Source organism: Alternaria burnsii (genome assembly GCF_013036055.1).
Source record: "Alternaria burnsii strain CBS107.38 chromosome Unknown 752, whole genome shotgun sequence".
In the NCBI taxonomy this organism is placed as follows: Eukaryota; Fungi; Ascomycota; class Dothideomycetes; order Pleosporales; family Pleosporaceae; genus Alternaria; species Alternaria burnsii.
In genome coordinates, this window is record NW_024066114.1 from 162,044 (window position 1) to 181,816 (window position 19,773).

At 51.9% G+C, this 19,773-nt stretch overlaps 7 protein-coding genes across 7 annotated transcripts; 4 read left to right on the top strand and 3 right to left on the bottom strand.

The window, feature by feature from the left end:
• Nucleotides 1-446: 446 nt before the first annotated feature.
• Nucleotides 447-1,692, top strand: GT037_006141 (carbohydrate-binding module family 50 protein; the record flags this gene model as incomplete). Its single annotated transcript, XM_038931188.1, has 2 exons — nucleotides 447-763; nucleotides 825-1,692. The coding sequence occupies 2 exons, from the start codon at nucleotides 447-449 to the stop codon at nucleotides 1,690-1,692; spliced, it is 1,185 nt and encodes a 394-aa protein (XP_038785685.1).
• Nucleotides 1,693-1,943: 251 nt separating this feature from the next.
• Nucleotides 1,944-8,047, bottom strand: GT037_006142 (acetyl-synthetase-like protein; the record flags this gene model as incomplete). Its single annotated transcript, XM_038931189.1, has 5 exons — nucleotides 1,944-3,111; nucleotides 3,164-3,767; nucleotides 3,816-5,242; nucleotides 5,288-7,915; nucleotides 7,965-8,047. 5 exons carry the CDS (start codon nucleotides 8,045-8,047, stop codon nucleotides 1,944-1,946), a joined length of 5,910 nt encoding a protein of 1,969 aa, XP_038785686.1.
• A 464-nt stretch (nucleotides 8,048-8,511) lies between these two features.
• On the top strand, nucleotides 8,512-9,686 carry GT037_006143 (thioesterase thiol ester dehydrase-isomerase; the record flags this gene model as incomplete). Its single annotated transcript, XM_038931190.1, has 3 exons — nucleotides 8,512-9,001; nucleotides 9,077-9,597; nucleotides 9,648-9,686. 3 exons carry the CDS (start codon nucleotides 8,512-8,514, stop codon nucleotides 9,684-9,686), a joined length of 1,050 nt encoding a protein of 349 aa, XP_038785687.1.
• Nucleotides 9,687-10,362: 676 nt separating this feature from the next.
• Nucleotides 10,363-11,353, top strand: GT037_006144 (uncharacterized protein; the record flags this gene model as incomplete). Its single annotated transcript, XM_038931191.1, has 2 exons — nucleotides 10,363-10,770; nucleotides 10,826-11,353. The coding sequence occupies 2 exons, from the start codon at nucleotides 10,363-10,365 to the stop codon at nucleotides 11,351-11,353; spliced, it is 936 nt and encodes a 311-aa protein (XP_038785688.1).
• A 996-nt stretch (nucleotides 11,354-12,349) lies between these two features.
• Nucleotides 12,350-13,893, bottom strand: GT037_006145 (uncharacterized protein; the record flags this gene model as incomplete). Its single annotated transcript, XM_038931192.1, has 2 exons — nucleotides 12,350-13,624; nucleotides 13,681-13,893. 2 exons carry the CDS (start codon nucleotides 13,891-13,893, stop codon nucleotides 12,350-12,352), a joined length of 1,488 nt encoding a protein of 495 aa, XP_038785689.1.
• Nucleotides 13,894-14,228: 335 nt separating this feature from the next.
• GT037_006146 (uncharacterized protein) lies at nucleotides 14,229-14,450 on the top strand (the record flags this gene model as incomplete). The annotated part of the gene is made up of 1 exon (XM_038931193.1): nucleotides 14,229-14,450. The coding sequence occupies one exon, from the start codon at nucleotides 14,229-14,231 to the stop codon at nucleotides 14,448-14,450; it is 222 nt and encodes a 73-aa protein (XP_038785690.1).
• A 1,662-nt stretch (nucleotides 14,451-16,112) lies between these two features.
• Nucleotides 16,113-19,499, bottom strand: GT037_006147 (tubulin nucleotide-binding domain-like protein; the record flags this gene model as incomplete). The annotated part of the gene is made up of 5 exons (XM_038931194.1): nucleotides 16,113-16,380; nucleotides 16,535-17,100; nucleotides 17,151-17,810; nucleotides 18,022-18,128; nucleotides 18,563-19,499. The coding sequence occupies 5 exons, from the start codon at nucleotides 19,497-19,499 to the stop codon at nucleotides 16,113-16,115; spliced, it is 2,538 nt and encodes an 845-aa protein (XP_038785691.1).
• Nucleotides 19,500-19,773: the final 274 nt, after the last annotated feature.

The window sequence follows — 19,773 nt, forward strand, 5'->3', positions numbered from 1 at the left end:
CCCACTTCGATCGTTTGAGGGTCCACGTAATCGCTGTCTTCCTTCCTGTGTTCGTGGCTTAGTCGACCAGGTCAGACCGCCGACTTACCCGTGTCGCGTCGGCGATTGGTCGAAACGCGTGGTGAAGTGGAGTCGGCCAACTCAAAACCCCACAATGGTGCCGCAACGGCATAAAGTGGCGGTGACGACATGTGGCTGTACAAGTGCGACCGCAACATGCCTTGTGTCATGGCAGAGTGTATAAATAAGAAGGTGCTACTTCGGCGCCGACAGGGTTGTGCCTCTCCGAAGTACATGACAAAGCTGTAAGAACCTTGACTACAACTTTTATTATTTATATTCTCCCATCAAACCTTGATTAACAACTCGACTGTGCAACCTATACGACTCTACCTAGAGTAACCTAATCGACGAGATCCAAGTTCATTATCACATACGGGAACATCATGTCAGGCTACGGTAGCTACGACGGTTCTGGCTCCGGCTACAACCAGGGCGGCGGATACGGGCAGCAAGGAGGCTATCAACAACAGGGGGGTTATGGACAAAATGACTATAATGGCAGCGGCGGATATCAGCAGCCTCCTCCTCACCAACAACAATCTCACCATGGTCTAGCCAGCCAATACTACGGTGGTCAAGGAGGCCCTCAAGGCTACGGTCAACAAGGAGGTTACGATGCGGCACCTCCTCAGTATCAGCAGCTTCCTTCTGCTGCAGCCCACTCATCCAACTCTGGTCGCAACTCCCTGAACCAAGGCCAGTAAGTGTACATGTGCGGATTACATGTGAGACACACGCTGACTTGTCACACCTACAATCAGTCAGAATCAATATGGCGGCGAAGGTGACCCTGAGGGTGACCGCGGTATCATGGGTGGTATTGCTGGTGCGGCAGCAGGAGGATATGGTGGTCATGCTCTAGGTGGAAAAGCTGGCCACGGCGTAGCAGGCACCGTCATCGGAGCGCTCGCGGGAGCATTCGCCGGACACAAAGGCCAAGACGCGGTAGAAGACAAATGGGACGAGCACAAGGAGAAGAAGAAAGAAGAGGAAGACCGTAAGCGATATGAAGAGGAGGAGGAGCGCCGACGAAAGTACGGACAGCAACATGGCGGTCCTCCTCCAATCCAACACCACCAAGGTTCCGGCAACCGCTCGAACGACCAGCGCACCCCGGGAGACTATGGCGGAAACTTTTCTGATTCATCTCGCGATATCAGGCTCGATGCCCATGGCGACTACACACTCCACGCCCAATGCCGCCGAGCAGACGGCTCTTACCAATCTTCTTCCATCTCCCTGAACCGCATCCTGGAAAACGACGGCGGAAGTTTCCGCTGGTCAGGCTCCAACAACAGCGGCGGTGGCGAGAACACTTACACCGTCCAGCAAGGCGACACCCTCCGTGCCATTGCCTCCCGTTTCTCCCACTGCTCCTACGAAGAGCTCGCTCGCCACAATAACATCGCCAACGCGGACCAGATCTGGCCAGGCCAGAATCTACGTATTCCGGGCGGAAACAGCAGTCGTGGAGGTGGCGGCTTTGGCAATTCTGCGCGCAATATGACGTTGAGAGATGGTGGACAGAAGCTGGAGGGTGATCTGGAACATCATGGCCAGTGGCATAGGAGGGAGATCAACCTGGATGAGAGAATTAGCAACCAGAATGGTGCTTTGGTGTTCATTTAAAGGAAAGGAATATGGAAAATGCTGAAAGAGCTTCCATTTGGCTCCCTCACCTTTAAACATTTAGTGTAAAAAAAAAAGAAGACCATTATCTCTATCCGCGTCAGGCGGTTGCCAGAACACTTTAACATACTTGCCCCACATCAGGTATGCTATCTCATAACCAGTATCATTTCACATGAGCTACAACTACGACAAGACCACTAACTACATGCCACTCATTTACCCAAGTTGCTGCCGACGCGATAAATCTCTCATTGTGCTTGATTCCCCCCAGGTGGGCCACCAGGCCCGCCAGCGAAATTCATTTGAGCTAGAACATCCCTCTTCCAACTATCGTCCTCACTCTCACTCGCCGTAGAGTCGCGGTTTGCCACTCTCAATCCGCCGCCGCCACCGCCTCCTGCACCACCGGCTCTACTATCGTACGAACCGTGACTAACATATCTCGTTACCTCTTCACTATATCCTGGATCGTATCCCTGGCTATGTTGTTGGGAGTCTATCGTCCATGTTTGTTGGTTTTGCTGCTGCATATTCGGGTCTGGTGATGTGTTATCGTAAGAGTGATACGGCGTGCTATCACTGTAAAACTCTCTTCCATTCCACGTCCCGCTTTGGTTTGCCTCATCTGCAGGACCGGGACGGAGCACATCAGGTACCTGACCACTTAGACCGCTACCGCTAGATTGATACTGCTGTTGTTGTGGATGGTATGCGTTTTGATAGTTACCAGGTTGGTGCTGGTGCCCTTCATCATTGAAAGGACCAAGTCGATCAACAGGCGAATAATCCATTGGACCACCTTGTTGCGCCTGAAGATTGGGGAGGAAGGACATGCGGTTATCTGTTGGTGTGCGATCGCTAGGGTCGTGAAGTTCGACGCCTTGATTCTGGCTGGGTGGTGGGTTTTCGGGGATGCTTTGATAGTACTGTTGTCCTGGTTGTAATTGTTGTTGTTGTTGTTGTTGTTGCTGTTGTTGCTGCTGCTGCTGTTGCGATAACGAGAGACTGTTCATTGTCGCTGTCATGCCGAGCAAGCTTGGTGCTCGAGTCGAGCTTGCCTTTAGACTTGCTGGTCCCATTCTGCCCATACCAAGCATGCTTCCGCTCATACTGGCACGTCCTGCGCCAGGCTCTTCACTAATCATTTGCGCGTCCGAGCCATTTGGATCACGAATACTGTATTGCGCAATTGTGCGCATCTTCCTGGTTACCCAGCCCGCTAGGATCTTGCCTCTTTGCTTCTCGCCAAGACGAGACCTGTGGAAGTCGCCCTTCTGCACGAAGGACACGATATCGATAACGAGTTGGTGTTCGTTCAAGATGGCATTTACAATGACAGGGACCATGCTTGCGAGGAAGTTGCGACGGAAAATCTCCACAACGATGACGACAAGGCCACCTGCTTGGAAAACGGCGCTGCAGATGGTCAGTAAATGTGATCGAGGGAAAGTAGGAGGAGAATACGAACCATCCTGCAGGAACAATGTTCCGGTGGCAGCGCTCGACAGACTGCTCAATGTCCATTGAGAAATGATTAAGACCGTTGACTTCAAACGTATCGCCAATGCTGCCCAGAACAAACAGAACTTGCATGTCAACCGGCGCACCGTTGGGGCCAATCGGTCGTGTGACATTATGTAGAAACCCTAGGTCTCCAGTACGAACGTATCGCACGTTCGGGTCTCCGTCGACAGTCCTGCCATTGAAGCGTTCTGCATCCAACCGTTCCTTCGAGCCGTAGAAGCTATGCGCATTCGCTTCGGACTGTACCCAAATCTCACCATACTCGCCGACTAGGCAAAGCTGGTTTGTCTCTGGATTCACAATTGAAATTTGTGTACTAACTGGTACCATACCCGAATCCTGGACTAAGAGAGCACCAGGTTCCGTGTCTGGGTCGACAGGCATGATGAGACCTCTTCGAAGGGCACCGACGTCGAGATGTAGTTCTATGGGTTCGATGCACATGTATGACCGCGATGCGACCATAGGATTCAGTACATGTGAGTAAACAGTATTGATTGCCGTTCGGTCTAGACTTGCTGGCGAGAAGTGTACTCGCACTCGCTGGTCTGTTAAGAATTAGATTTCAGATGCTTATACAGGACCGCAACACTTACAAACGTCTACGCGTGGCCGACCGTCAGTCGCGATCATGAGATTCTTGAGCTCGTGTAGAGCCATGTTCTTGCCAGCACCTCGTGCAATAGCGTGGTCCAGCATTTGGCTGGTCGCATACGCGTCCTTGATCTTGTATCTCGACATGGTCTGGAAGAGGATGTTTGGGTTTTGCGCAAAATCGACAGGTGACACAAGGTAAGTTGGCGCTGCGAGGAAGATACCCATAACACAGGTGTGTATGAAGCCAAGACCGATCGTGCTACGAACACATCCAAGCACGGGACGTGTGCTTGTCATCTGGCACGTTTCTTTCTGAACTTTGCACAGCGCCATGATTTGGCTGTGACCTAATTGCACAGCTATGCGTCTTTGGTCAGGTGTCCAGTATGTCCATACTAGAACAGGGAAACCAGATTGTATCCAAGCAGGTCGTATTGTGAGCTTAAGATCGCGGCAACCACTAGACTGCTTAGGTGGTTTTGTGGTGTTATAGGTGTTCGGTACGTTGATCTTGAGAATAACTGCTGACTGTTTGATGTGCTGCGATACTTGCTTGACCTTCATCAGGTGGTCTACGTCAGCATTGACGAGGATAGCCTTGACCTTGAAGTCGGCAATGATATGTAGTAGTGCGGGCGCGTCTTCGTTTAGCCTGTTCTGGTCGATTGGTGCCATGGGTATACACACGGCTCCAAGGACGAAACACGCGTGTACGGCATAGACAAAGTCTTCCGAATGGGTGTACATCAAGAGCAGGTGATCACCAGTCTGAACCTTGACCTTGTTCTTCAGGTACATGGCGACACCTGCGACCTTCTGGTCGAACTTCTTCCAGTTGACGCCTTTGCCCTCTTTACCTCGACCATCTACAGTGCAGTAGGCGAGCTCTTCAGCTTGTCGTTGTACACGCCATTGCATAAGGTCATGAATGTTGGAGAACTGGTTGAGCGGCGTCGACGTTCTGTCGTCAATAACGACTTCTCTGTGATCCACCCCGGAGTACTGCTTATCCTGAAGCATCAGGAACTGCTGGCGTGCCATCGACGCCTCGTAAGACCACATGCCGCCAGCAGGGTCATCACCTAGCGCAATATTCTGGACTGACCTCTCGACGCCAAACTTGACGTGAACGCAGGGTAGCGAGCCATTGTCAAACTCTCTCCGGCATAGCATGTTTCCAATTTCCCGTCGACCGTTCTTGATGACTCGCGGGAGCGTGTTCGGTGCAGTGATCATCACACAATACACCCGAAGGTGGTGTTCCTGATACAATACCTCCATGCATCGCTCAGAAAGAGAATCTAGGAAAGGAATGTCAAGTTGTTGTGGTGGCCCCCCTGGATTTGTGGGAGCAGTCGATGCGGCTTGTGTCTCGATAAGGATGATTGGTAAGTATTCGCCGTTGACATAGGAATCGAAAGACGAGCTGCGCAATGTTAGGTTGATTAGCCAGGGATTTGATAGCACTTACCAGTCGTAAATCTTTGGAACAGCTTTCATAATGCTGGTGACAAGATGCTGTACGAAGAAATATCTATGTTCGGCTTCTAACTGACCGTGCTCTACCCATTCAACGCGCTGCCTAATACGGTCCTCGTACAGGCCTAGTACGAAGATTTTGCCTTCTACCACACATCCGAGCAGCCCAGTGCGTAGAAACTCCAGTTCGAGTAGTTGCGGGGTTGGGCTGCCCTCTACGAAACGATATGGCCGAGCGTGGAAAATGGTCTCTGTGTGCTTCTGCAGCTGCCAAAACCCTCCGGACAATGATGGCGAGTCTACCCAGATCTCTCCTATGGAATAGGGTGAACACAAAAGATTAGTCTCCGGATCGACGACGGCCAGCGTTGCGTCTGGTATCGGGTAGCCAAAAGCACCGACTCTCATAGTGCCGGGTTCGTTGACACGCTTGCTCACTTCCTCTCCTATGGCCAAAACAACAACTTCGTTCAGCTTCAGTGCTTCCTTGTCTAGCAATATTTCTGTCAACTCGGTTGGACTCTTCTTCTTCTTTTCCTTGGTGTTGTTGGTGGTGCCGCCTCCGATAAGGCTGGAGTAACCATTGGCTGCCGCACCCTTGTCCTCGGCCTCATCTTCACCATCCGACTCTTCTGGTGCTATGCTCAACGGACATCCCATACGCTCTTCACCACCCAACCAGTCGCGTACTGAGATTATCATACCGCCGTGCTCGGGCAAGCATAGCATAGGCGCAATGAGCTCTCGTGCTCTGGGATTCCTCAGAGGTCTAAAGTAACGATCTCCAAGGATCTCGTGAAATTCGCAATCAACAGTGAGTGTGTCGATCAGGCAGATCTTGACTGAGCCAAAGTTGGGTTCGGTGTTCTTCTTGAAATTCCGCGTAGCCATGGGATCCTGCTGGTAGTTGTATGCTGCGCGTTTGAGGCCCGGATAGTCGGCGATCAGGATGTTCGACTTGTACTTGGTGATGAGATGTGCGTATAGACCTGGTGTCTCCATTGTTGGTGTTTCCAACCAGACTGTAGTGTGACCGCCATAGACGGCAAATAGGACACTAAGGATGAGACCAGCGCTTTCACGTGGGTCGAGGTAGGAAAGAATGACTTCAGTCGGCGTTCTGCTCTGTACTGGCGCAACGAATTTGCCGGATGAATCTCGCAGATTGCCGTTGAAAGTGTCCTGACTTTGGCGGTTGGCAGGTATTGTACTAACCATGGCGCTGATGCAAGCCATCTGGTGCATGATGGTACGGTGACTCAGTACGACACCGCGCAAGTCGCCGGTTGGCGCGCGCGAGAACTCGATGTATGCTACTTCGGGTACTTGCAAGGCCGGGGTGTCGTCATGCTTCTTTGGGTGGTAGCTTCCAAACTCGTTGGTTTTCCACCACTCGACTCCGCTCGGCCACTTCAGACGGTTCTGACTAATGTCACGATGGAAGGCCTTGAGGTTGTTGTCCGTTGTCAGTGCAAGATGTGCCTGAGTTGTGGTCAAGAGGAGGATGAGTTTCTGATAATCATCGACGCTGTTGATGGGTACCGCTACAACGCCTGCGATGAAGCATCCCATCAAAGCCACGACGAACTCGATAATCTCCGTGTCTCTGTACACGAGCGCTACGCGATCGCCACGATACAGATTGCTCTTGTCCCTAATGACTTTGGCTACCTTCTCAGCACGACTGGCCACTTTCTCCCAAGTAATGGAAGCCGTTTCCTTGCCCTTTGCATCCAAGACCCAAAAAGCAGTGGTCCTCGGCTGTGTGCGAGCGCGATAGCGCAATACAGCGCCGATGTTGTCGAACTTTGACATTTTGATGTTGTGGTTGTGAGGGTCGTAGACGTCGAAGGGCAGGTCTCGAGGTTCTAGTGGTAGCATTGTGTCTGCAGCACCGATGGGGAGGTCGCTCGGATTCATCATGGGCGGCGGTATCGCAGCAGTTGGAGAGAAGGCATCGCCTGTGGAATAGCGGTTGGGGCCACCATACGAGTCGCGCTGGTCCTGCATCTGCTGTCCTGTGAAGTCGGAGAAATAGCCCTGGTTCACATCCAGCATCGTGCTCCTCCTGCTAGCCTCTCCCGGCGAGCCATATCCGTTCTCAAAGCCCTGCTGGGTGTCCGGGTTGAAGGCATAGTTGCCCATCATGGTCGGCTCGCGCGAGTAGGTGTATTCGGGTGTCTGCGGGCGCGGTATGAAGGTCTCACTCCCCTGGGACAGTTGAGAGGCATTGCGCTGCAGTGACGTGGTGCGTAGGCCCAGCTGCTTCTCTTGGAAACGGCCTACCTGGCTGGGTGGGTATGCCATGTACTGGGAGTTGCCGGCGGTGCTCGTCGAGGAACTGGCATAGTGGCCCATGGAAGAGCCCATGGTGCCCGTGGTGGAGCTGTCATGGTACGAGTCGGGTCGTGGGAGTTCAATATGCGGCGGTTGGAGGGGGCTTGGGCTTGGGTTTGGGTTTGGGTTTGGGTTTGGGGCAGAGAGGGCGGCGAGTGATGCGCTGCGGGAACCTGAGCCATCGCTCTGGGCTAAGCTCTGATGGCGCACGTCGTTCTGCAATTGCGCCGCCAATTCGGGGCCCAGGTACTGTGACAGCAGCACCGTCTTCCGCTTCTCATACCTGCGACGGGTCAGCGCACGTGGGAAGGGATGCGAATGCGACAACCAACCCCTTCTGTGTGATGTCGCCCTCCTCGAGTTCGTGGTCCAGCTCCTGCAGCTTGGCCCGCAGCTCGGGATTCGTCTCCGCCATGGTGTCTCTCCTTGGCTGTCTGTCTTGGGGGCGGCAGTAGAGATGGAGCGGATGCTGTGGAGACTATGCAGTGGCAATCGGCGACATGTCACTATAATGATACGAGGCGCGTGGAGGCGACGCCGAGGGCAGTCAAGGGGAACGCGCGCGTCTCAAGAATGGCCAAAAGGAAGACCAATGGTTGGAACAGACCCTGTCGTCGAGTGCCTGGAATCCCACATTGGCTTGAGACAAGTCAGGTACGCGCAGGCCACCACCGGCCATCCAGTATGACGTTTTACCCCAGCGCGCCCAAGTGGCCGTCTTAGTCAGCGCTGCTGCGACCATGCGCCTTGTGCCTCGGCTCGAGCATGTTGCACGCTGCGCCGGAACGCGACCGAGTGTCGAGTAATCTCAAACACCCTTCTTCGCATATATGTGATACCTTCTGCCTCTCTTCGCTACCAACACATCCATAATACACCATGGCTACCCTCATCCGCCCTCCGCCCGTCGACCACTCGCAATCCGAAATCGAAAATGTCCTTGAACTGACCCAGTTGTCCGACATCGACCCCAATCTCTTCACCAACACGCGTCCGCTATGGCATCCACCCGGTGCGCGCGGCATCTTCGGAGGCGCCGCCATCGCCCAGACGCTGAGCGCAGCCCAGAAGACGGTTGACCCCGACTTCACTGTACATTCCATGCACTGCTACTTTGTGCTTGCCGGCAACGCAGAGATACCCATCATATACCATGTAGAGAGGGTGCGTTCGGGAAAGTCGTTTGCCACGAGGACCGTCCAGGCGCGACAACGCGGAAAGGTCATCTTCACCACGACCATGAGTTTCGTGCGCCAGAACAGCGGAGGAGCAAAAAAGGTCGAGCACGTCACTCCCATGGCAGACATACCGGGTCCCAACGAGGGCATGGACGACATGGAACATCCCAGCGGCCACAGCCCCTTCCAGAGTCAGAGAATGCCAATCGAGAACGGCAAGTGCTTTCACATGTCAGTCCCAACTTGCCTAGTCTAACCCCGTCCAGACGACTCCGATAAGCCTCACACCAAAAAGTGCCGACAGTGGGTCAAGGCACGCGGTCGCATCTCCCCCGCCGGCGGCCACGAAGCCCATCTCTCTGCCATTGCCTACATGTCTGATAGCTACTTCATCGGCACCATCGCGCGCACCCACAAGCTATGGCGCTATTCCACGCAACGCAAGAGTGCCGCAAAGTCTAGCATTGACGAAGACGTGCTCAAGACACTGCTGGAGATGGATGACGCTGAGCTGAAGCGCCAGAAGTTTGTCGATGAGGCAGATATCCAGCGCATCCAGCGTATAAAGAATGGCCAAGACCCGTCAAAGGACACTGACGCGCCGCCTGAGATTGGCATGATGGTCAGTCTTGACCACACCATCTACTTCCACAATCCTCGCAGCTTCCGCGCCGACGAGTGGATCTTCACCGAGATGGAGACACCCTGGGCTGGCGACGGCCGTGGGCTTGTCTTCCAGAGGATGTACACCCAAGACGGCACACTCATTGCGAGCTGTGTACAAGAGGTAAGATCCTTGCTACTCACACATGCAATCAGCCATGCTAACTTGACTAGGGCCTCGTTCGGCTCAAGCAGAATGACAGCAAGCTGTAAACATGTAGTCATGCTTCTCAATATTCATGTTTTTTCGCTTATCCACTTGTACAGACTTAGATCCTTTATTGATTTCCAATTACACTGCAGCCGACTCATTCCATCGCTCCTTCCACTTGCTCGGGCGTACCTTTTGGACCGACATGTACTTGCGCGAAAATATCCACTTTCACATGCCTACCGAGCGGGAAGAGTCCAATCAGTAGTGTAAAGAGACTATTGGTTAACATATTATCTTTATTCGTCTTAAATGTACACAGAAGGATCCAAGACTCACAGGCAACGAGAGGATATACACGCTAACACCGATCCACACTGTCAAAAGTTGCCCGAAGAAGCAACCTGGAATACGTCATGCCGTAACACCCGAATGATGCCGATCAGCCCTACCCGCACCCCTCGAAACAACCAAATCCCATGGCATACGCAACTCTTCCCCACAAATCTGCCCCAAACCCCTGGTCTCGACTTTTACATGATGGAGATCACGGCGTCCCAACCCCCCATCCTTTATCTAACAGCAATCCGCCCGCGTGAACATCTGCATCTCCCGATCTCCGATCCCATGAATCATCGACTCCGCATCTAGCAACACCAACTAACACTGTCGTCATCTTACCTTCACGTATGCACGCGTCAAGTTAGGGCTGCGCATATATAGTACACAACCGCATCTATGGATTCCGCTCCCGACAACCCAACTTCAATGCCTGCAGCAACCAGTGGCTCTCGCTCCAAACTTCTTTCAACAGGCCTCAAGGACTTTCTTAGCAAACCCGCTCTCAAACATCCACAAAAGGCATTCACCGTACAACTCTGGAACGCGGAACAAAAGGCCAACCCTACTGGCAACAATCCACCTCCACGTCTAGCAGCCGGGCAGCAAAGAGCAGAGATGTCGACTTCAGCCAGCGGACAGGCGACGGGGGATATCGTGAGTAGCGCGAACTCGGGATTTCCTAAGACGAGCGATGCGCCAGGCGAGCAGTTTGAGCCCAGACAAACGGCTACAAGTGAAGACTATGAGCCAGACCCGAGTAAGAGCATCAAGTTGAGTCCACAAAGGCAAGCATTAGTCGACGATGTATGAGCATATACCTTCGCATCACCCAAGAGGAGAAAGCTAATGACACCCACAGATCATCGCCCTGTACTCCTGTCAGCCCACTGTCCAACGAGTAAAGCGTTATACATCAGACTGTGTCTACGACGACCAGTTTGTCTACGCAAACGACCGCTACAAAATGGCCGGTCAATGGTTCGCCCTTCCCAAGCTCTTCAACGCTTCAATCAATGAATCCTACCAAGTAATCCGTTCCGACGACGATGTCATCCAGTTCAAAAACAAGCAGTCCTGGACCTTCCGTCTGATTCCCAAGACAGCTACCATTACCGGTTTGGTAACGCTTAGTCTGGATCCTGCGACCAAGGACAGCGAATTTATGCAGATCAAGTATCACAAAGACCAGGCCAACGACAAGGATTACAGTCATGAAGGAGTGGGTTTCAGCTTCAAGAAGTGGCAGGCGGACAACGTGGTAAAGCACATGGACACGCCCGAGCTTAAGGAATTCGAGCAAGACAAGGGCGCCAACAAGGAACATGTTCGAAAGTATGGAAGTGGGAAGGAAGAAGGTAATGCACCAAAGAAGGATTTTACCAACTAGTCAATGGGTCTGATGAGCAGCTGGCGCAACCAATGCGCCCGCCAATATATTTTGAGATTTTTTTCACAATTCCAATAACTTGGTCGCTTAGCTCAGTTGGTTAGAGCGTGGTGCTAATAGGACTCGTTTACGCCAAGGTCGCGAGTTCGACCCTCGTAGTGACCATCACAATCTTTCTTTTTGCTTTTTGAGGATATATATATATATACTGATGGAATTCCTTCTTTTCTTTTTGTGTTGTTGTGGGTGTCTTTGAATAGGGGGTTGGACGGTGACCACACCAACCACGATATTGACCTCTGTGAAAACTTCAATGGCGGGGTATACCACATTCACAAAGCAATCTACTTGTATGGTTATCAAGCCTATTGCCGTCTACAGCAATATAAGCATATACATCATGTATGTGATTAGATTAATGTAGACCATACGTTCATATATTGTCCGGTATAACCATAAATTTCAAAGTATTGTAGGTTGCAAACATAATCATTCATAGCGTCTTGACACTGCAAAACAGTATGTTGTACAAGTCAGACACTCAAGTATATTCGTTTAGAAGCTGGTGGACCTTATTATAGATTACTACTCCAACCGCCCGAGCTTTCTCGATTACTAAAGCAAAAGGTCACCTTCATTGCTTCATCAGTTGATTTACCCCAAGCCGTACCGCGCAGTGCGTATCGCAGGACACTGTAATAAATGCTGGCCGATACCATGCAATGAAAATGCTCATGGCCAGAATATGCAACACAATCGCCATAGTCGGGCCACGCCACCGAAAAGAATAGAAGGAGGTCATTAAAGATTACAAAGGGATGTCGAAGTGTTCAACCCGTCGATGTTCCATATGCTTGTGCCGTGTCGTTGAGTAGGGGATTAAAAAGGGGGCTGGGTAAATTCTTGCGATAAAAGAGAGTAAGAAAGGTGAGAAGTGTCCTTTTGTACATCTTATACAAAAGATTTTCGGTGGTGAGGCGGATAATGATTAACTGCTTAGACGAAGTAAGCGAGAGCAGCGGCACCAGCCATGAAGGCAGCAAGGGGCTTGGTGGAGCTGGCGGAACCAGTGTACTCAGGATAGCCGGGGGTGGTAGCTGAAGAAACGTGTCCGGTGGATGACGAAGCAGGAGGAGTGGCCTTGTAAGAGGACGAAGGACCGGGAACCACAACACTGGTAGATGCCTCAGGAATGGGGACAGATTCCGTGATGACAGGAGGAGGAGGAGCGTAGTAAGAAGATACTGGGGGGACGATGACAGTGGTAGACACCTCGGGTACCGAGACAGACTCGGTAATGACAGGAGGAACCACAGGGTAGGTGGAGGGCTCAGGTACAACAACAGTGGTAGTTGTGTCGGGGCAAGGTGTCGATGACTCCTCTGGAACTTCAGGTGTCGAGCTAGGGGGAGGGACAACGACGGTCGTGCTAGACTCGGGGCAAGGAGTAGACGACGACTCTGGCACCTCGGGCGTGGAGCTTGGTGGGGGAACTACGATGGTAGAGTAAATGGTCGTCTCCTCTGGCACGTAGGGAGTTGAGCTTGGAGGTGGCACCGTGACGGTCTCAGTCTCCGGGCAAGGAGTGGACGATGATACAGGAACTTCCGGTGTAGAGCTTGGTGGGGGGACTACAATGGTAGTAGTAGAGACCTCGGGAGTCGAGCTGGGGGGCGGTACGGTAACAGTCTCTGTATCTGGGCATGGGGTGCTGGAGGATTCGACCGGAGGAGTGTAGGTAGAAGTCACGACTGGAGGAGTGTAGGTAGATGTAACAACCGGAGGGGTGCTGGTCTCTTCACAGGGTGTGCTGGAGGACTCAACAGGAGGAGTGTAGGTGGAGGTGACAACCGGAGGGGTGTATGTAGATGTGACAACAGGAGGCGTGCTTGTCTCATCACATGGCGTGCTGGATGATTCCACCGGTGGAGTATAAGTTGAGGTAACGACTGGAGGAGTGTAGGTAGAAGTCACAACTGGGGGAGTGTAGGTGGATGTAACGACAGGAGGGGTGCTGGTCTCCTCACAGGGTGTGCTGGAGGATTCAACAGGAGGAGTATAGGTTGAAGTAACCACCGGGGGAGTGTAGGTGGAGGTGACAACAGGCGGAGTGTAGGTTGATGAGGATACGACTGGAGGGACAGTGCTCGAGACCTCTGGGACGCTACTGCTTTCCTCATCGCAAGGAGTGCTGGACGCCTCGGGAGGGGGTCCGCCGTATCCACTGGAGATCGCTGGGGCCTCGGAGGATGAAGGAACATCGTACTCGGCCTGTGTGTTGTCAGAACTTGACGATCGAACAATTGGCGATCTCGGCGACGACTTACAGAAGACGGCATAGCATAGCCACCGGTAGATGCGCCGTACTCGCCACCAGACTCTCCGCCGCTCTCACCACTCCACTCTCCGCTAGACTCTACACCCTTGGACTCTCCGCCCCAGGATCCGCCATATCCCTTGTGTCCGCCGTAGTTACCTCCGCCATGGGGAGCAGCGTAGACAGCACCCACAAGGGCCATCATCGCGAAAGAGTATCTCATTTTGCTTTGGATGGGGATTTTTGTTTGTATCAAAGTTGATCAAGTCGGAGGTGCGAAGTTGAAGTAACAAAGCAACCGTAGCGAAAGAGCTGCTGTAGAAGTGTTCGAAGACTTAGTAGAACTTGAATGGCACGACAGATAAGACAGAGGAGAAGGATATACTTAATATACTCATTAGGAGAGGCGGGATCTCCGCAGTCTACCAGCCTCCTGCTTTGCCATACCCATAAAAAGCCACAACAGGGTCACATCCACGCACGATGGTTGAGGGGCATTGAAGTCGTTCTCCACAATCATGCGAACGGAATTTAGTTCAAAGTCTCCACAAGTCCATCATGTTTGTAACGTCGATCATACCATGGAATGAGGCTCCTTCAGAGTGTGAGACATGTCTAGCAACGCTCGCTGGCCAAATTTGCCCTAGCAACCGGCCAACACTTTCCGTGGTCAGCCCACGACTATACCAAGTTCTATCGAGGTGCATGAAGCTTACCAGAATAGTCCGTGGAGTAAGCCTTGGAAGGAAAAGGCGTCCAATATATGGTTGGCAGCGTTGAAAGTTGGAGCTTACAGCTGTACTCCAGCCACCATAACAAAGACTAACTGGCAGTGACATCACGCAGTCTAGAAACGGCATAGCTCTCCAGCTGTACAAAGCGAGCGCTGTAATACTGGCCTCCAAACCGTGTTTTCATATTGTTTGGTACCATTCGGTGAGATAAAGGTCACAATATAAGTCCGGATCTAGGCAATTAACCTGCATTGCGCGGAGTAAGTGCCGTTAAGGCATTGTGGGTTCATCTCTCGCGAGCCACGGGCTGTGCATGGATAGTGAGACTCCGTAGAACAGCGCCGCCAATCGAATATCTGGACACTGCTGATATCGGTGTTGAGCAATATAGCGAAAAACAAAGTTCCCTTCTCTTGTTGTTCAAAGACTGTAAAATGGGAATTTGCGCTCCGTAACAAGGATCCAGCCACACAATTTCCCAACTTCTGCTGAGCCGGGAACTGCGCGAACTAAGATTCTCGCTCCTTCGCATACGGGAAGTACTCAGACGCGGCAAGAAGACATGTGCATTGCGCGAACTGTTTCCCGTGTTCATGCCACCCGTGGGAACAGCGTAGCCAGTCTCAATAGTTTTGACTGTTTGAACCGGCCACTGTTAGTAGCCAAGACCGTGGCTGCAGATACATGTATTGAAAACCAGTGAGTTACTATATCGTGAAAGCCTCAGCGCAACGCGGTTGGTGGACTCCCTGGAGACTGGTAGTGTCCCAGCAGGTTGGCGTAACGTTCGCTTGCCTCCGTTACCCCGCATGGCTCCAACCAGTACCTGCAGTCTTGCACAGCACGATCGTGATGCTTTTGTGGCTCGAAGTTCCATTTCCTGTCCTCGTGAAGATTTAATCACGCGTCAGCTTGAAAGTCGGCGATGATTCCTGCAGCTGCAGCCGCCGTTTGGCAGTGGGCTGAGAGGATCGCAGCACACTTGAAATTAGTTCTGCTGGTAGGACGAACAAGACCTGCCGCGTACTCCGGCATCGCTGCTCACTGGCGCTTCGCGCAAGCGGCCGTAATACCTGCGTACGCACAACGGTCGAACGGAAAGCTCCACCACCCTGCACAAGCGTAGGAAAAACGAATTTTATCAATACCATCAGATCTTCTGTTGGTCCACCAGCAGATCATGGCCTCGCTTTAAGCCAATCCTGGTTCTAGATTGCGATCACGAAACAGTTGCTAAGAGTGTGGAACATGCTATCTGTTGTCCGGTCGATCGACCCTTGCTTGGAGTCCTAGAAGTATCGAAGCACGATGTGTGACGAGTGACACAATCTGATATCAGCACGGGAATATTGTCCAAACATCATTCGTAGGTTGAGGTTGATGAAAGCCTTTTTTTCGTCGCTCAGCTTCTCCAGTTGCAACTAGCGGCACCTCGACATACGTCAGATCTTGGGGTTGCTCGATGATTGACAGTTGTTCCATAGCCCTGAGTCGTACTTTGACGAATCCACACGGGTAGTGCAGGCGGTCTCATACGTTGTGTTGCCTAGCAATCGTGTGACTGATAACCGACATGGTAGATTGAACTGGTGTGGCTGACTGATCACGTACGCTGTGTACATTGACGCTGGTGGCAGACGCGCTGTATTTTCCATGAAGACGCTGTGCACCAGATCCGCAAAAGCACGTCAAGTCTAGTACAGCTCGACTAATCGTCATCATCGCTTTCTGTGCCGCTATCCCAGCCTTCATCGTACTCCTCTGCAAGAACTTGTAAGCCGTTACAAAGTGTTTCTTTTTCTTCGATGCCCGTCATCCGCTTGACGATTTGCTCTACTGCTCGGATCTGATCAGCAACAGCGGTGCTTGTCGTGAGTCCAGTGTGCACGGCGAGCTTAGTGAAGTGATCGGACCCTACATCCAATATCGACCGAGGAAAGCTGTCAAGTAGAGGAAATAGTAGTGGTGCGGCAAACCTGGATCACATTAGCATACGTTCGAATTCCGGCGTCTCACCCTGACCATGCAGTGGACGTAACATCAACGTCGCAGCCACAAGAGGGGATCAAACAGTTGCAGACCCGTCCAATCGCAACAAAGCATATTGTAGTACAAAATGCAGATACTCACCTCTGCAATGCTGGTCCACTGTCGAACCTGTCATGAGGATCACGTTCGTTATCCTGAGACAGAACCCATTCCCCACGAGAAGCCTCTGCCCGTCCAAAAACGTGTTCTTTCTTTCCTTTCTTGGTAGCCGTCCTATATTCGCGACTGAAGGTATCAATATCAAAATTACTTAGTCGATCGTCATTTTCACTAGTCTGCCTCGACGTCATGGAACCGACTTTTTCTGCTTGTTCGACTTCGTCCAAAGCTTTAGCTGATAAAACGTCTGGATCTGCCAAACTCATCTCGAGTTTTGCTATGCGTCGTTTTCCTGTACTGTTGATGGTGTTTTCCAGATCCTGGAGCGTGCCTCGTCCGCCCAAAGATGCTCTTAATCGTGAAGATATGGTCATGCTCTCCAGACCGACGACTTGCAAAGCCGCAATGTGCCAGGGCGACGTGGTGTCGACTGACAAGTAACCTGGTAGTTTGGCGGGACTATTCGACATTGGCACAAATACTGATGACTGCTCGCCAAGCACGTGGAGCGATCGTGCCGAATTTGTGATTTGTTGCAAACGTTTTTCCTAAAGTGTTTTAGTAATTCGCTGTATTGTAATGTTGAACAATGACCTACCCGAGGAGTCGTAGTATTGGCGCCGTGGTCACCCAAGCCCCAGGTCCATATACTCAACTTTCCGTACTCGTCCCTCAATCTCTCTAGCCAACCTGACGTCCAGCCTCCCCAAGCGTCGTCAACACCCGTGAAGATTTGCAATCCCTGAATACCATCGCATTCTTCAACGAATGGCCGCAGGTCTCTATCGACTAAGTCGACCTCCCTCTCAAGCTTTTCGAACAGTTCCATGCCTACATCCCAACTCTCAAAAGGCATGAGCTTGTCGTTTACATCAAACTCAGACAATTGAACGATCGATTTTGGATGATAGTAGACACGGCTGTAGTCAGACCAGTACCGGACAGACGATGCACTGAGTGGGGGAGGATCCAGGCCGGCATCAAGGTGCTCTTGGTAGGCGGACTGTGGGATAGTCTCGGCTGCGCGCTGGACAACAGGCTTGGATGGCCAAACTCCGTTCTGGTCTAATATACTCCTGTCGTCCTCGGCCTCGTACAGCGCATTGATTTTTCTCATACTGCCAAAAGCACCTTTAAGGTCGTATATGAGCGTTCTTGGTGTGAAGGTATCGGATCCATCTGGAGCAACACCTGGCCTAAAAAGTACATCATGGTTGACAGGCGACTCTGGCTCAGGTGGATATGTAAAGTAGGACTCCTATGAGGATGTCAGGTTAAGCGTAATGAGCAACTTGGCACAATGGATCATGAGACAGATATGTGAGGTGACCAGAACAGTGGGCGCAATGTGGAAGCAATGTATATGAAAGAGTGTGCGAGCTCGATATTTCCAGCGCTAGAAGTCAGTGCGCTATGGAACTGGTTCGCGGGAGTGGTAATTGATGGAATGCCAAGATCTCGCAACTTACCTGTGTATTCCAAAAGTGAGTGCCCAGGTAGTTGCTTTGGTTGCCGAACTGTAAAGTCACGACTTCGTGCATCGTGAAGAAAGTTGCGTGACAGAATCTCAAAGTAGCTTGTATAAACGACGAGTTAGTGTTAGTTTAAGGGAGTGAGATGAAATAAACGCCGATGGTGCAGATGGAGGCAAAAGGTGATTGGTGAGGTCAAGCTCTGCTTTTGCCCCGCACGTGGACACGCGACGAGGAAAGAGCGACTCCACTACAGCAGTGACGCTCCATTGCTGCTTGTAAAAAATCGAGATGAAAATAACCAAGTGAAGTTTCGCGTACGGGGTAAGGAATTGTACTGCTTAATTGTATTGGCCTATGGATATTTAGTGATTTCATATATTGTCTTAACCCATAAGCTGCAACTGATCGGTTGGCGGCCATCTGGTCTGCGCAAAGCTCAAACATCGTTTGATGCTCTGCAAATACTTCCTGGTCATCTCGTCACTCATGATATGTGCCGCATTCTTATCGCTTTCATGCAGCTTTTCTCGCGCACTTCTCTCGTGAATACCCACCATGGTGACACCGATGGGCCATGCCGCTTTACCAATACTAAGACGTAAATATCCATCATTCGCGTCGACGTATCTTCGCTCCTGTGCAGCGTGCACAATCTCTACAACGGGTTCGACGATGCTGTCTGGAAGATCGAACTTTTCTAGCTTCTTGAATAGGGGTCGCATGTTTTCACGTGCTTGCACCATAGCAGCATAGGCTTGTTTTCCTTGATAACTCTCTTTGACTTGGGCATCTCGACGTAGGAGCGTGAGATCCCATTCTTTCAGCACCATGGTAAAGTAGCTCGCTAGTTGCCTGAAGAGGAACTCACGGCCTTGCTTGTCCTTGGGTACCTGGAGATTGACCTTCATGTCCTTCTCGGGCACTAGTTGTAGTGTTGTAGGTATCGGACCGTCAGTCATGATGGCTGCGAGGCTGTCCGCGCCCACGCGCTTCTTGTATCGCTTGAGACGTTGTTTGTGCGTCTCGCCGAACAGTCGCGCTGGTTCATCGAGGGCTCTCAGCTTTGCGACCAGCTCTTCGTCTTCGATGTCTTCCTCTTCGGGTACCGGTGTACCATCTCCTTCGCCCTCCTTATTCTTGGGCGGAAGATCAGGGAGCCCTAGTCGCTTTCGCCGCTGCCTTTCCTCTGCCTCTTCCTCTTCTTCTCTTATGCGTCTTGATTCTTCGGCCATGCGCATTCGCTTTTCCCGGCGCTCAGCTTCTCTTTCAGCCTCGTCCTCCTCAGCTTTGCGCTTCTTCTCCAGCCGCTCTCGCCGCGCCTTCTCGGCAGCTTCTTGCTCCGCGACGTATGCAGCTTGCCGTTGCGCTTCGATCTCGCTGCGCTTCAGGTACTTTTTCTCGGTTGACTCGGCAGGCGAGGCTGTGTCTTTGCCCTTCTTGATGTGAGCTGACATCAGCTTCGCGAAGTCCATGTTTGCGATTGTGACGTTCCGTGTGTGGTGTGATTTGACGTGTCGAGGATGGGTGAGTGACAGTTGCGACCTGGGCATTCACCTGGGCTGCAGGGTGCTTGCCGAAGTATGGCGCTAGTGGGAGCTCTCCGCGTCGCGCTCCTTCACTCAAGCTCTCCAACAATACTTCCGCATCCCGCGCCTGACGTCACACTGTCACGAAATCCCCACGACTTTGTGGCAGAACCATCGCGAACATCCCGCTATATCCGCCATTCTGACTGCCTACAAGGCT